Source organism: Aquarana catesbeiana, linkage group LG04, assembly GCF_042186555.1.
Source record: "Aquarana catesbeiana isolate 2022-GZ linkage group LG04, ASM4218655v1, whole genome shotgun sequence".
Classification (NCBI taxonomy): domain Eukaryota; kingdom Metazoa; phylum Chordata; class Amphibia; order Anura; family Ranidae; genus Aquarana; species Aquarana catesbeiana.
In genome coordinates, this window is record NC_133327.1 from 371,437,755 (window position 1) to 371,454,165 (window position 16,411).

The window sequence follows — 16,411 nt, forward strand, 5'->3', positions numbered from 1 at the left end:
TCAGATCACACTTTATGGCAAATTAATGCAGAAAAGCAATAAATTCCACAGGGTTCACATACTTTTTCTTGCTACTGTACATCGAGTAGAGTGAATCAAAATGAAGAGAATTATTGTTTGAAATATCTTTAGCTTTTTTGAAAATAGGGAAAATTAAACACACACAAATATTTAGATTGAAAAATAGTTAAATAGTTAAATTTCTGTTTGTTTATGTCCTTTCTCAAAATTTTGAATGGGAGGGTCAGGCTGCACTATAACCACTCGAAAAATCACAGTGCTGTGGACTGAGCAACTGCAGTGTCCCTATTTCTTCAGAATAGAAGGCGAGAGTATCTCAGCAAGAATTAAAATTGCATTTTAAAGGATGCCTAAAATGTGATTCAGAAGGGTTGATTTCCTAAATGAACACACTGATTATCTTGCAAAGAGTCTGTTATTATAAAGGGTTAAGCCATGTTCACTTTGAATGCTCAATCATATGAGAAGGGAAATTATGCACTAACATTTACTTTGCAAAGTGAACATAGATAAAAAAGCCTCTATTTCTTAGATTAAAGTGATATTAAAGGCAAGCTTTAAATAAAAAAAAAAAAAATGTCATACTTACCTGCTCTGTGCAGTGGTTTTGCACAGAGCAGCCCCGAACCTCCTCTTCTGGGGTCCCTCGTCTGGCTCCTTCCTTCTGCCAAGTGCCCCCAGAACAAACAGCCTGCTATGGGGGCACCCAAGCAGGCTCACTCCCGAGCCACTGCTGTGTGTGTCCATTCACATAAAGAGCCTTGGCTTGGCATTGCCCCCTCAATGGCTCATTGGCTGTGACTGACAGCAGCGAGAGCCAGTCAATGGGGAGGGAGAGTCCCCGGAGAGCTGAGGCTCTCATGCACATCTCTAGATCATGATGGGGCTCAGGTAAGTATTAGGCCAGCTGGGGGTCTGCTGCACACAGAAGGTAAAAAACCTTGAGCCTTTACAACCACTTTAAATCAATGCCAGTATTTCAATACACACTGCTGTCAAAAGCAGTGAGCCATTACACAATCAAAAACTAAGATTTCTTGTAATTCTGCAGTAAAGTTTTTTATTTTGATGACTTTGGAAAATTGCAGCATCTGCAGATTAAAATGGTATGATAATGTTTAATGACATTAAATTACAATATGGTTTGTGTAGCAATAAAATAGTTACACAAATTTTTGGGTGAAGGTGGAGTTTTCCTTTAACACAGAACAGCAAAATGTACAGCCAGGCAACAAATCTTAAAGTGATAATGAAGACAAAGTTTTTTTTAAATAAAAATAAAAAACATGATATACTTACCTGCTCTGTGCAACGATATTACACAGAGCAGTGCCTTAACTCTTATTTGGTGGTCCCTTGCCGGCACTCTCTGCGCCTTCTTCCTGCTCCCATAAAAAGCTATGTGCTATAGGGGCACCTGGCTCCCAAGCCGGGCTGTGTGCGTCCCCGGTTTCCTTCTTATAGGACTTTACCAACAGCAGCAGGAGCCTATGGCTCCCGCTGCACTCAGTGAATCCAGAAAGAAAGGAGAGCAGGGCTGCCAGCAGGGATAGTGCTAGATCGTGAAAGGTGTCAGGTGTTTAAGGGGAAGGAAGTAGTGGGGTGTGTTTTACCTTAATTCAAGAAATGCATTAAGCTAAAAACACCTAGACTTTAAAACCACTTTAAAGACCTCATTACTCTGTAGGGAGAAGTACTTTTATGCACAAATTTAGGAATGCTTTAATTGCTCTTTAGCATGAAATATTTTCTTTTAGTTTTAATGGTCCTTTAAAATGTATCTTTAAAATAAGCATCTGTTTACTTCTGACCATACATATTCATGTATTAAAAAAACATTTAGTAAAGCATTTACTCCTTTTTTTTTTACCTATTTTGACTCTTCCTCTCTCAGGACCTTCCCCCATTACAAGGATGTTTGCTGGCTTCTGCAAAACATAAAATCGATTTAATTAAGCTAATAAATCTCTTTATTGTCCCTTTTTAAACTTACATTTATGATTGCATAGAAAATTAATTCAGTCCTAGCACGGTTAACCCTTTTAAGTTTATATGACCAGATCCATTTTTGAAATGTTTGTATGTGTCTGTTTACTTAGCATTATACCTTTAGCTGTTTTAATCAGTTTTAACAGGATATATAAGGTTTTAATTTGATATTTACTACTAAAATGGCATGCATATTTTCATTATACATTTAAGAATGTGAAAACATGCATTAACGTATACATATATTTTAATAGCTTTATGATGTATTACACTGGTAAACTGGTTGAGAAACAAGTGTGCAGTTCAGTTTTTAAAGCTATCTTTTTCCTCTTGCCATGTAATGGCTATAAACAATTACATAATTAAATATAACACTAAGCACATCATTTATAATTAATTACATTAGTTATTTATTAAATCATGCCACAACTTAACCTAATTCTTCTATAGGGTTTCTAGACTGGGGACATTTGTTTAAAAAAATTAAAAAAAAATAAAGCTTCTATAGATTATTTAAAAAACAAACATTTTGTTATGTTATATAATATTACAAAGTAGAATACAAAGTTGTCCCCCTCTATATCTTAAAATGCTCTGTAGGGAGACAAGGGCCATAGAACAGGAGGCAGTGGATTTTTTTCACAACAGTTCCTATGATTACCATGGCTGATTCAAACCAGGTGCTGGAAGTGAGCATACATATGAAAGCATACTACTTCTTTGAAAAAAAAGGATTTTTGTATTCTACTATAGAGTCCTTTCTTGGAGTACATTGAGGAGCACATGATCCAGAGGCATTTAGGTTACAATGCCATCTACAAGAGGATTGGGACACTGACAAACCAGAAAAAAAAAAAATAAATTGACCCGCTAAATAACCCGCCCTAGTCCCAGCATGTTTTATAACAAAGCAGTGCCAAAAACAAAATAAACTTAAAGGGGTGCGACCTCTCCCTCAATAAATGCCAATAAAATGATTTTATGGAGAGTACACATTGTTTTCTTTCTTTTTCTTTGAGAGACACAGGATTTAGGCTTTTGGGTTGTTCAAAAACAGTCCAATAGAACGGTGGGCAACATGGCAAAAAACTGGCAAAAGCCCAACTATAAATAACCTCAAATAAGGCTTCATGCACACTGAAGCTCAAAAAAGCTTTTTCTGGATGCCAGATTGCTGGAAGAAAACTCTGGTTGAAAAACCTGCTTTTAACAGCACTTTGTACTAGCGTTTATGAGCGTTTTTTAGTGTTAGCGTTTATGGGCGTTTTTTATAAAAATACACAGAGGACACTCCAAAAATCCCACAATGCATTCAAAACTCCCACAATGTACTGAAAAAATAGAACGCCGAACGCTAATTAACGCGCGTTTATCAGCGTTTGGTGTTTTTTTGGCGGTGAAAAACGACACTTAGAACACAAATTTCTGGCGTTCAGAAAAAAGCCCATAAACTCCACTGCTCATTAAAGCTAAAAAACGTCCATGTGTTCATAGACACATAGGATAACATAGAGTTGGGTTTATGGGCTTTTAAAAAAAACGCCCAAACTCCAATAAACTGCAGTTTATCAGCTCCAGTGTGCATGGAGCCTAAAAAGGAACAGCAGCACGGGATCTTCGTTAGCAAGTTAAAAGCAATTTATTGTTCCTAGATTGTAAGCTCTAACGAGCAGGGCCCTCTGATTCCTCCTGTATTGAATTGAATTGTATTGTACTTGTACTGTCTGCCCTAATGTTGTAAAGCGCTGTGTAAACTGTCGGCGCTATATAAATCCTGTATAATAATAATGATAATAATTTATTGCACAAATAAAAATAGCACACTTACATTAGGTTCTTGGCAATCAGCATGGGATAGGTGGAAACACCATAGGAAGGCTTGTGGTTATGACACAGAAGGTGTGAACCTTTCAAATGTGTTACCGCTCCACCCCAGTTTCTCCTAGAGCACTTAGGGTTTGCCACAGGGCAGGGAGGCAGGAAATAGTAGTGAAGAACGCCGGACACTGGCAGTCTTTGACAGCTGTCAAACCAGGCTTCCTTCATGTCGGCTCGGATATCACAGCTGCTGACATTTGCAAGCCTTCCTATGGTGTTCCACCTATCCCATGCAGATTGTCAAGAACCTAATATGTAACAGTGCTATTTTTATTTGTGCAATAAATAACTTGATAACGAGGATCCCTCTGCTGTTCCTTTTTGTTGTTTAAGCTCTATGGATCTTCCAGATCTTTTGCTGCGAGCTGCAGGATCCCCGTTGCATGGCCATTGGTCTACAACTTCATCCCATAGACATCTTGATTGAGGCCATTGAGGGCTGGAATGTGTGCGCTGTACTGATCTGTTTTTACTTTGTACAACTATAAATAACCTGGGGAGTGCCTGCAGCTCAAAGAGCTGCCTGAAGGTCCTTACAGACAAAGCTGGTGACAGAAGAGGTCAAAATATCCATCTGGTTGAAGGTGTGAACAGAAGACCAGGTGGCAGTCTTGCAAATCTGGAAAAACAGTTGCCTAATTCCAAAAGGCCCGATAAGCACTGAGAGATATAGAAGTGTGTGCCTTGACAGAAGAAGGTTTGAGTCAGAGAAATCATGAAACAGGAAACTGATTTCTTTGCGGAGGCCATCACGGATGACTAAGAAAGAGTCAATCTTTCTAAAGGAGGCAGTGGCTGTGAGAAAGACACACATAGCTTGCACAACATCAAGACAACATAGGGAAATCTTCTGATGTACTAGGTTCTGTCAAAGAGATGAATGTGCCATGTTCTGGCTAAGATGAAAGGCAAATACCAATTTACCACCTTGTCCTTGCGTAAGACCAGGCTGTTAGTTCAAACACATGCCTTGAAGAAGTGATAGCTAGTAAAGCAGGTACATTTCTCTCAGTAGAGAAAAAGTATCCATCCTCCTAGGACACAAGCAAAAAATTGAGGCATGCTGGCAGTAGGAGTTATACCAGACTAGTCAAGGTTTTCTTGTTTGCCAGTGTCCAAAACTTCTTGTAAGTAGCAGTATAAGGCCTCTTGCACACTGTACTGATGTAGGAGCATCGGACATTCCTGGCAGAAAAAATGTGGAGATGGGCTGTATATCACTTCTGGGCTGTATTTGCGAGTATATGCACACAAGCAGGAAGAGTGTTATTTGCACGTATTTGCACAAATTTGCAAGTATACAGAAAAAAACAATGACCGATTCGATTTTACTGATCAATATGCAGAGCATGTTTACGTGCCAGTGTGGCTGCATTTAGATCTTTTAAAAAAACTGAGCATTTTTAGACAGCAGTGTGCAAGAGGCCTACATCAAATGTCGCTGAATCCTGTGTCCCGCAATTAGTAAGAAAGAAACAAACTCCACTACCAGTGTTAGAATCTATGAGGGATTTATATGACAAGCTCAATACTTTCCTGATGCACATTACCACTCATATAACCACTAATAAGCGGTCTCCTAATTTCTGGGTGAAGTATCCTTCCTTCACCACTCTGAATGAGGTGAAAGAACATAAGTATCCCCCTGCCCCAACAAGTACATTTTCACACTTTGTAGTATGACAACCTCAAATGTTTTGTTCACTCATGTACACAAAATAGCACATAATGTTGTAAATAAGCTGAAGTGCAGGAATTACCTTCAGGAGTTACAACATTAGTTGATCAGAGGGCACTTGTGCGCAACTAAAATGTTTCATGATCTTCAAAAAAAAAAACACAACTGTCTTGTCCGCCAGAAATCTCTATTTTGAACATCCGGGGCTGGCGGATCCTGTGTCCGACTCACCGATCGTAGCGATGAGTCGGTAGAAGCAAGGTCCCCTCTAGCCTTCCGTAAGAACGATCAAGCGGCGGAAAAAACGCCACTATGATTGTTCTTATGGTGCACAGATTCGCCGGCTCTAAAAGATGATATCTGAATGATGCCTGTAGTTACAGGCATCACTCAGATATCCCTGCTCAAAGCCAAGGACGTCATTTGGCGTAAGGCGGGCGGGAATCGGTTAAAAGAAGTGCTCCTAATCTTAGCTTGTTACCTATATAAAAGACACCTGTCCACAGAAGTAATCAATCAGATTCCAATCTTTCCACCATGGCCAAGGCCAAAGAGCTGCCCAAGGATGTCAGGGACAAGACTGTAGACCAGGGGTCCTCAAACTTTTTAAACGGGGGTTTACTGTCCCTCAGACTGTTGGGGGTCGGACTATAGTTTGAAAAAAACTATGAACAGATTCCGATGAACACTGCAAATATCTTATTTGTAGTGCAAAAAAGCAGTAAAAAATACAAATTTAAAATGAAGAACAATTTTAATTAACAAACAGTCCACATCAATGCAGCCTCACCAGTCCACATCAATGCAGCCTGATCTGTGACCAATAATGCAGCCTCACTAGTCCACATCAATGCAGCCAGATCAGTGACCAATAATGCAGCCTCACCAGTCCACATTAATGCAGCCTGATCAGTGAGCAATAATGCACCCTTACAAGTCCACATTAAAGCAGCCTGATCAGTGATCAATAATGCAGCCTCACCAGTCCTCATCAATGCAGCCTCATCAGTCCAAACCAATGAAGCCTGAAAAGTGCCCATCAATGCAGCCTCACCAGTCCACTTTAATGCAACCTGATCAGCGACCAATAATGCAGTCCCATCAGTCCACATCAATGCAGCCTGATCAGTGACCAATAATGCAGCCTCACCAGTCCTTATGATTGCAGCCTCACCAGTCCACACAAATGCAGCCTGACAAGTGCCCATCAATGCAGCCTCAAGCTGTACACTCACTACTTTACATTGTAGCAAAGTGTCATTTCTTCGGTGTTGTCACATGAAAAGATATAATAAAATATTTACAAAAATGTAAGGGGTGTACATAGCGATATACAGTGAGGGAAAAAAGTATTTGATTCCCTGCTGAATTTGTACGTTTACCCACTGACAAAGAAATTATTAGTCTATAATTTAATGGTAGGTTTTTTTTAACAGTGAGAGACAGACTAACAACAAAAATATCTAGAAAAACGCATTTAAAAAAAGTTATAAATTGATTTGCATTTTAATGAGTGAAATAAGTATTTGATCCCCTATCAATCAGCAAGCTTTCTGGCTCCCATGCGTCTTCTTTACAGGTAACAAGCTGAGATTAGGAGCACTCTCTTAAAGGGAGTACTCCTAATCTCAGCTTGATACCTGTATAAAAGACGCCTGTCCACAGAAGCAATCAATCAACCATATTTCAATCTTTCTATCATGGCCAAGACCAAAGAGCTGTCCAAGAATGTCAGGGACAAGACTCTAGACCAGGGGTTCACAAACGTTTTAAACAGGGGGCCAGTTCACTGTCCCTCAGACTGTTGGGGGGGGCGGACTATAGTTTGAAAAAAACACTATGAACAAATTCCTATGCACACTGCACATATCTTATTTGTAGTGCAAAAAAAAGTAAAAAATACAATATTTGAAATGAAGAACAATTTTAATCAACAAACAGTCCACATCAATGCAGCCTCACCAGTCCACATCAATGCAGCCTCACCAGTCCACATCAATGCAGCCTGACAAGTGCCCATCAATGCAGCCTACCCAGTTCACATCAATGCAGCCTGATCAGTGACCAATAATGCAGCCTCACCAGTCCACATCAATGCAGCCTGATTAGTGACCAATAATGCAGCCTCACCAGTCCACATCAATGCAGCCTGACAAATGCCCATCAATGCAGCCTACCCAGTTCACATCAATGCAGCCTGATCAGTGACTAATAATGCAGCCTCACCAGTCCACATCAATGCAGCCTGATCAGTGACCAATAATGCAGCCTCACCAGTCCACATCAATGCAGCATGACAAGTGCTCATCAATGCAGCCTCACCAGTCCACATCAATGCAGCCTAATCAGTGACCTATAATGCAGCCTCACCAGTCCACATAAATGCAGCATGATAAGTGCTCATCGATGCAGCCTCACCAGTCCACATCAATGCAGCCTGATCAGTGACCAATAACGCAGCCTCACCAGTCCACATCAATGCAGCCTGACAAGTGCTCATCAATGCAGCTTGACAAGTGCTCATCAATGCAGCCTTACCAGTCCACATCAATGCAGCCTGACATATGCTCATCAATGCATCCTCACCAGTCCACATCAATGCAGCCTGACAAGTGCCCATTAATGCAGCCTCACCAGTCCACATTAATGCAGCCTAAGCAGTGACCAATAATGCAGCAGAGGTCACCCAGCCAGCAGAGGGATGATTGCAGCACACAAGGATCCTGGGGATTTAAGCAGCTCAGGCCAGGAGACGGCGAGCCATGCAGCCAGCGGCGGATCAACAAGTGAGAGATGACAGAGATTGAGGGACTAAAGCAGGGGATGGATGGAGGAAGGCAGGCTTATGCTCCGTACACACGGTCGGATTTTCCGATGGAAAATGTCCGATCGGAGTGTGTTGTCGGAAATTCCGACCGTGTGTGGGCTCCATCGGATATTTTCCATCGGATTTTCCGACACACAAAGTTGGAGAGCAGGAGATAAAATTTTCCGACAACAAAATCCGTTGTCGGAAATTCCGATCGTGTGTACACAAATCCGACGGACAAAGTGCCACGCATGCTCAGAATAAATAAAGAGATGAAAGCTATTGGCCACTGCCCCGTTTATAGTCCCGACGTACGTGTTTTACGTCACCGCGTTCAGAACGATCGGATTTTCCGACAACTTTTTGTGACCGTGTGTATGCAAGACAAGTTTGAGCCAACATCCGTCGGAAAAAATCCTAGGATTTTGTTGTCGGAATGTCCGAACAAAGTCCGACCGTGTGTACGGGGCATTAGAAGGGAGACTTACCACGATCAGAAGCACGGATGGTGCAGGAGGATGGTCGAGGCTCCTGTTACTGTCCGCCGTGGCTCACGTCCAGCCCCCCCTCGCTGCGGGCTGGGTAAGCAGCTTGGTGAAAGGGTGATAACAGTTGGTGCGATTATTCGCAAATGGAAAAAACACAAAATAACTGTCAATCTCCCTCGGTCTGTGGCTCCATACAAGCTTTCACCTCATGGAGTTCCAATGATCATGAGAATGGTGAGGAATCAGCCCAGAACTACATGGAAGAATCTTGTCAATGATTTCAAGGCAGCTGGGACCAGAGTCACCAAGAAAATAATTGGTAACGCACTACGCCATGAATGACTGAAATCCTGCAGCACCTGCAAGGTCCCCCTGCTCAAGAAAGCACATGTACAGGCCCGCCTAAAGTTTGCTAATAAACATCTGAATGATTCAGAGGAAAACTGGGTGAAAGTGTTGTGGTCAGATGAGACCCAAATCAAGCTCTGTGGCATCAACTCAACTCGCTGTGTTTGGAGGAGGAGGAATGCTGCTTATGACCCCAAGAACACCATCTCCACCATCAAACATGGAGGTGGAAACATAATGCTTTGGGGTGTTTTTCTGCTAAGGGGACAGGACAACTTCACCGCATCAAAGAGACGATGGACGGGGGCATGGAATGTCAAATCTTGGGTGAGAACCTCCTTTCCTCAGCCAGGGCATTGAAAATGGGTCATGGATAGGTATTCCAGCATGAAAATGACCCAAAACACACAGCCAAGGCAACAAGGGAGTGGCTCAAGAAGAAGAACATTAAGGTCCTGGAGTTACCTAGCCAGTCTCCAGACCTTAATACCATAGAAAATATGTGGAGGGAGTTAAAGGTTCGAGTTACCAAATGTCAGCCTCGAAACCTTAATGACTTAGAGAGGATCTGCAAAGAAGAGTGGGACAAAATCCCTCCTGAGACGTGTGCAAACCTGGTGGCCAACTACAATAAACGTCTGACCTCTGTGATTGCCAACAAGGGTTTTGTCACCAAGTACTAAGTCATGTTTTGCAAAGGGGTCAAATACTTATTTCACTCATTAAAATGCAAATCAATTTATAACTTTTTTTACATTAGTTTTTCTGGACTTTTTTGTTGTTATTCTGTCTTTCATTGTTCAATAGACCTATCATTAAAAGTTAAAGACTGATCATTTCTTTGTCAGTGGGCAAATGTACAAAATCAGCAGGGGATCAAACACTTTTTTTCCCTCACTGTATGCAACCAACAAATGTCAGCTTTTTGTTTTATTAATAAAATATTCTACAAAGTGTTGTGTAAATAAATGGTACAAAGCAAATAAATCAATTTTGCTTCAACACTATAAAACATGGAAAAATGAGTAAGAGAAGAGTGGGGGTAACTAGTTATGCAAAGCAGTTTGGCAACTCTGCACGGACGGGTTTAACTTAACGCATATCTATTGTCAAATCCTAAAATCATATATTCAATTTAACATTGTATTTCAAATATTTTTAACTTGCTCCTGAATTATATTAATTATTCTAAATGATCTTGAAGTTTGTAGATTTACTTTGTGAAGATTCCTACAGATTTACTTTGTTAAATTCTGTGACACATATTCACTATGTTCAAATTCAAAAAGCCTAGCCTATAAAAAAATATTACTGGTACACCTCTATGTGTCATTAAACTACATAAGAAAAAAATAAGGGTGTGCATATCCACATACAAACAAGCCACATGGTTAAAACTTAACTTTCTTTAAAAGCTTTTTTTTTTTTTTTTTTTTAGATCAAAAAACTATATGTATTTCCCAGATAGCAAGGATGGTAGCTTTCCACAAGTTTGTGGCAGTGTTAAATTGTAAGTCTTGTTAACTTGCTGCACATTTTCACTGGCAAGTTGTACACTTGCAAAGCACTTGAAACACAAGTTCCAGTTGACACTTTTTTTGCAGCAAATTTGCGTGGCAAGTCTCTAGCAAGAGCAAAATTGCAGTAGTGAATTTACAGCAAGAGCTCTGCAAGTCTACAGCATGACAATTCAGCCACAGTGTCCCCTGTGGTGGGATTACTATTGTACAACATAAATGAACAAGAACTTGCAGCAGACTTGCAGAATGTTTACAAAGAAAGTTGATCTGAAGTCATGCAATGTGGACTTGCTGCAATAGTGCAACAAACTTGTGAAGCCAGACAAGTCTAGCAATAGCTTAGCAAGTCAATTTCAAACTTGCAGCACAATTGCTTGCTATCTGGGTTACTTATAAGGAGAGAGGTAGGGGCTTTTTCAATTTGTGTGTGATTAGGGCCTTGATATGGGCCTGAATCCTATAAAAATAACTGTTTATAGCATACTGTATCATTTTGATGATGGTGGGATAACATGTTGGGTTCCTCTTTTTCTTTTTCCCTAGTATGTCTTGGTGTTTGGCGGGCACATTTTTTTTTTTTAGGAGAGAACTGGGAACTCCATATTTCTCTCAACAAGTCTCATCTATGAGGGTAGAAAGCACAAGTGCAACTTGGGCAGAGGCAGAGACAGTAGTTGACATGCTGGTCTTCATGCAGTTTAGTTAAGCTCTTCAGTAGTCACTGCACCTGTGAGGATAGAGCCAAAGATTCTAGCACATGAGGGGCACGTATATTGAGCCCCCTTTGTTTATGCCTCTGTAATGATGGATGCTAACTTTGTGGGCAAACTTACAGAGATATAAATAAATACATTTGGACCAGATTCTGAGTTGATGCCAAAGAGCTCAATTTTGGTCTCAACTGACCACAACACGTGTAGTTCTGGGCTGATTCCTCACCGTTCTCATGATCATTGAAACGCCTTGAGGTGAGACCTTGCATGGAGCTCCAGGCCGAGGGAGATTGACGGTTATTTTGTTTCTTCCATTTGTGAATAATCGCACCAACTGTTGTCACCCTCTTACCAAGCTGCTTCGCGATAGGCTTGTAGCCCATTCCAGCCTTGTGTAGGCCTACAATCTTGTCCCTGACATCCTAGGACAGCTCATTGGTCTTGACCATGGTGTTGAGATTGGAATCTGATTGATTGCTTCTGTGGACAGGTGTCTTTTTTTACAGGTAACAAGCTGAGATTAGGAGCATTCCCTTTAAGGCTCCATTCACACTAGCGCGTTTTTTGATGCATTTTGCAGAAATGCATGGGAATTTTTTAACATGGGTTCCTATGGAACATGTTCACATCAATGCCTTTTTGTTTCTCTGCATTTTTGGAAAGGGTCAGGGACTTTTTTTCATGCAAAATGCAGCGTTTTGCATGTAATAGAATTCAATGGACAAGCATCAAAAATGCAAGTGCACCGTTTTTGCAGCGTTTTTGATGCGTTTTTGCCGTTTTGTTTTTTTTTTTTTAATTTTTTTTAAATTTTTTTTTAGACTGTAAAAAAAAAAAAAAAATGCAAAACGCAAATCGCGGCAAAATCGCGGCAAAAACGCCGCAAAAACGCTGCTCAAAAACGTGGCAAGCATGAAAAAAAAGCTCCAAAAACGCTCAAAAGCAACATGCATAGGTGTGAATCGAGCCTTAGAGAGTGCTCCTAATCTCAGCTCATTACCTGTATAGAAGACACCTGGGAGACAGAAAACCTTTCTGATTGATAGGGGATCAAACACTTATTTCACTCATTAAAATGCAACTCAATTTACAACTTTTTTGAAATGCATTTTTCTGGATATTTTTGTTGTTATTCTGTGTCTCATTGTTAAAATAAACCTACCATTACAATTATAGACTGATCATTTCTTTGACAGTTGGCAAACATACAAAATCAACAGGGGATCAAATACTTTTTTCCCTCACTGTATATCACTATGTACAGTATCTCACAAAAGTGAGTACACCTCTTACATTTTTGTAAATATTTATATATCTTTTCACATGACAACACTGAAGAAATTACACTTTGCTACAATGTAAATTAGTGAGTGTACAGCTTGTATAACAGTGTAAATTTGCTGTCCCCTCAAAATATCTCAACACACAGCCATTAATGTCTAAACTGCTGGCAACAAAAGTGAGTACACCCCTACGTGAAAATGTCCAAATTTGGGCCCAAAGTGTCAATATTTTGTGTAGCCACCATTATTTTTCAGCACTTCCTTAACCCTCTTGGGCATGGGGTTCACCAGAGCTTCACAGGTTGCCACTGGAGTCCTCTACCACTCCTCCATGACAACATCATGTAGCTGGTGGATGTTAGAGACCTTGCGCTCCTCCACCTTCCATTTGAGGATGCCCCACAGATGCTCAGTAGGGTTTAGGTTTGGAGACATGCTTGGACAGTCATGACCTTTACCCTCAGCTTCTTTAGCAAGGCAGTGGTCATCTTGGAGGTGTTTTTGGGGTTGTTATCATGTTGGAATACTGCCCTGTGGTCCAGTCTCCGAAGGGAGGGGATCATGCTCTGCTTCAGTATGTCACAGTACATATTGGCATTCATGGTTCCCTCAATGAACTGTAGCCCCCAGTGCCGGCAGCACTCATGCAGCCCCAGACCATGACACTCCCACCACCATTCTTGACTGTAGGAAAGACACACTTGTCTTTGTACTCCTCACCTGGTTGCCGCCACACATGCTTGACACCATCTGAACCAAATAAGTTTATCTTGCTCTCGTCAGACCACTGTTCCAGTAATCCATGTCCTTAGTCTGCTTGTCTTTAGTAAACTGTTTGCGGGCTTTCTTGTGCAGCATCTTTAGAAGAGGCTTCCTTCTGGGATGACAGCCATGGAGACCAAATTCATGCAGTGTGCGGTGTATGGTCTGAGAACTGACAGGCTGACCCCCCACCCCTTCAACCACTGCAGCAATGCTGGCAGCACTCATACGTCTATTACCCAAAGATAACCTCTGGATATGACGCTGAGCACATGCACTCAACTTCTTTGGTCCACCATGGCGATGCCTGTTCTGAGTGGAACCTGTCCTGTTAAACCGCTGTATGGCCTTGACCACCGTGCTGCAGCTCAGTTTCAGGGTCTTGGCAAACTTCTTGTAGCCTAGGCCATCTTTATGTAGAGCAACAATTCTTTTTTTCAGATCCTCAGAGAGTTCTTTGCCATGAGGTGCCATGTTGAACTTCCAGTAACCAGTATGAGAGAGTGAGAACGATAACACCAAATTTAACACACCTGCTCCCCATTCACACCTGAGACCTTGTAACACTAATGAATCACATGACACCGGGGAGAGGAAATGGCTAATTGGGCCCAATTTGGACATTTTCACTTAGGGGTCTACTCACTTTTGTTGTAAGTAGTTTAGACATTAATGGCTGTGTGTTGAGTTATTTTGAGGGGACAGCAAATTTACACTGTTATACAAGCTGTACACTCACTACTTTACATTGTAGCAAAGTGTAATTTCTTCAGTGTTGTCACATGAAAAGATATAACAAAATATTTACAAAAATGTGAGGGGTGTACTTACTTTTGTGAGATACTATATAACAACATATCGCAAAATGTTGCATGTTTTTGTGCTATTACACATATTATTGTTGCATGTTTTCATTGTATTACGGATATTGTTAAAAAATGTTGCTACAATTCATTACAACTATGGTGAGGAATTCCATGAATCATAATTCTATGTGTTTTGTTGAAGAAAGCTCAACTTCTTCAGACGTATGAGATAGATAATCAATTTGGAACATACATAAAAAGTATAAGTTATAGACATGTATATACAGTATATCCAAATATGTCACCTTACAATTCATTTTAATCACACTTGCAAAATCAATAGTGTCTGATAGGGATGAGCTTCGTGTTCGAGTCAAGCCCATGTTCGACTCGAACATCGTCTGTTTGATTGTTCGCCGAATTGCGAACGATATGGGCTGTTCGCGCCAAATTCGTATGGCTCGTCACGGCCCATAATTCACTGCGGCATCGCAGTGCATTGCTGGCTGATGATTGGCCAAGCATGCACTATGACCCGTATGCTTGGCCAATCACAGTGCCGTCTGTAGAGAGAGCTGTAATTGGCCAAAGCCAGGGTGGCTTTGGCCAATTATGGCTCAGGGGGTTTAGTACACGCCCCACACTATATACTGCCGCCTGCATGGCAGCCCTGTGTAGTGTGTTCCGGCGTTGAGAGACAGAGACAGAGAGACAGTGTCATTTGATTTAAGTTAGATAGATTAGGCAGGACAGTCAGTCCGTTAGCTGCACTTACAGTGTATTGTGTATATATATGCATCCCAGGTGTGTGTGTATATATATATATATATATATATATATATATATATATATATATATATATATATATATATATATATATATATATATATATATATATATATATATATATACACACATATATACATACACACACACACTGTATTCAGTTTAGCTAGATCCGTTCTTGTTATTATCTTCCTACTGACAGGCAGGCTTGTGTTGTTACAGTATTTACAGCTACCTAAAGAAAATTGCTGATGTTCTTCTGATCCTATTAGTACCACAGTCAGGCAGCTAGACTATTTACAGTTAGTGTAGTGCGTCCTCCTCACAGTATTCAGCTAAAGCTACAAGTTAGTTTAGTGCGACCTCTGCACAGTGTTCAGCTAAAGCTACAAGTTAGTGTAGTGCACAGCGTTCAGCTAAAGCTACAAGTTAGTGTAGTGCGTCCTCCTCACAGTGTTCAGCTAAAGCTACAAGTTAGTGTAGTGCGTCCTCCTCACAGTGTTCAGCTAAAGCTGCAAGTTAGTGTAGTGCGTCCTCCTCACAGTGTTCAGCTAAAGCTACAAGTTAGTGTAGTGCGACCTCTGCACTGTGTTCAGCTAAAGCTACAAGTTAGTGTAGTGCGTCCTCTGAACAGTGTTCAGCTAAAGCTACAAGTTAGTGTAGTGCACAGTGTTCAGCTAAAGCTACAAGTTAGTGTAGTGCGTCCTCCTCACAGTGTTCAGCTAAAGCTACAAGTTAGTGTAGAGCGACCTCTGCACAGAGTTCAGCTAAAGCTACAAGTTAATGTAGTGCATCCTCTGAACAGTGTTCAGCTAAAGCTACAAGTTAGTATAGTGCACAGTGTTCAGCTAAAGCTACAAGTTAGTGTAGTACATCCTCCTCACAGTGTTCAGCTAAAGCTACAAGTTAGTGTAGTGCGACCTCTGCACAGTGTTCAGCTAAAGCTACAAGTTAGTGTAGTGCGTCCTCTGAACAGTGTTCAGCTAAAGCTACAAGCTAGTGTAGTGCACAGTGTTCAGCTAAAGCTACAAGTTAGTGTAGTGCGTCCTCCTCACAGTGTTCAGCTAAAGCTACAAGTTAGTGTAGTGCGTCCTCCTCACAGTGCTCAGCTAAAGCTACAAGTTAGTGTAGTGCACAGTGTTCAGCTAAAGTTACAAGTTAGTGTAGTGCGTCCTGCTCACAGTGTTCAGCTAAAGCTACAAGTTAGTATAGTACGTCCTCCTCACAGTGTTCAGCTAAAGCTACAAGTTAGTGTAGTGCGTCCTCCTCACAGTGTTCAGCTAAAGCTACAAGTTAGTGTAATGCGACCTCTGCAGAGTGTTCAGCTAAA

General features: G+C 41.0%; 1 protein-coding gene across 6 annotated transcripts in view; it reads right to left on the bottom strand.

The window, feature by feature from the left end:
- Window positions 1-16,411, bottom strand: part of CDK19 (cyclin dependent kinase 19) — a 260,760-nt gene that overhangs the window by 81,076 nt on the left and 163,273 nt on the right. For all 6 annotated transcript variants that reach the window (XM_073627084.1, XM_073627083.1, XM_073627082.1 and 3 more), the window contains one exon: window positions 1,892-1,949. In XM_073627084.1, the coding sequence (XP_073483185.1) occupies window positions 1,892-1,949 (58 nt within the window). The remainder of the gene's footprint in view (window positions 1-1,891; window positions 1,950-16,411) is intronic.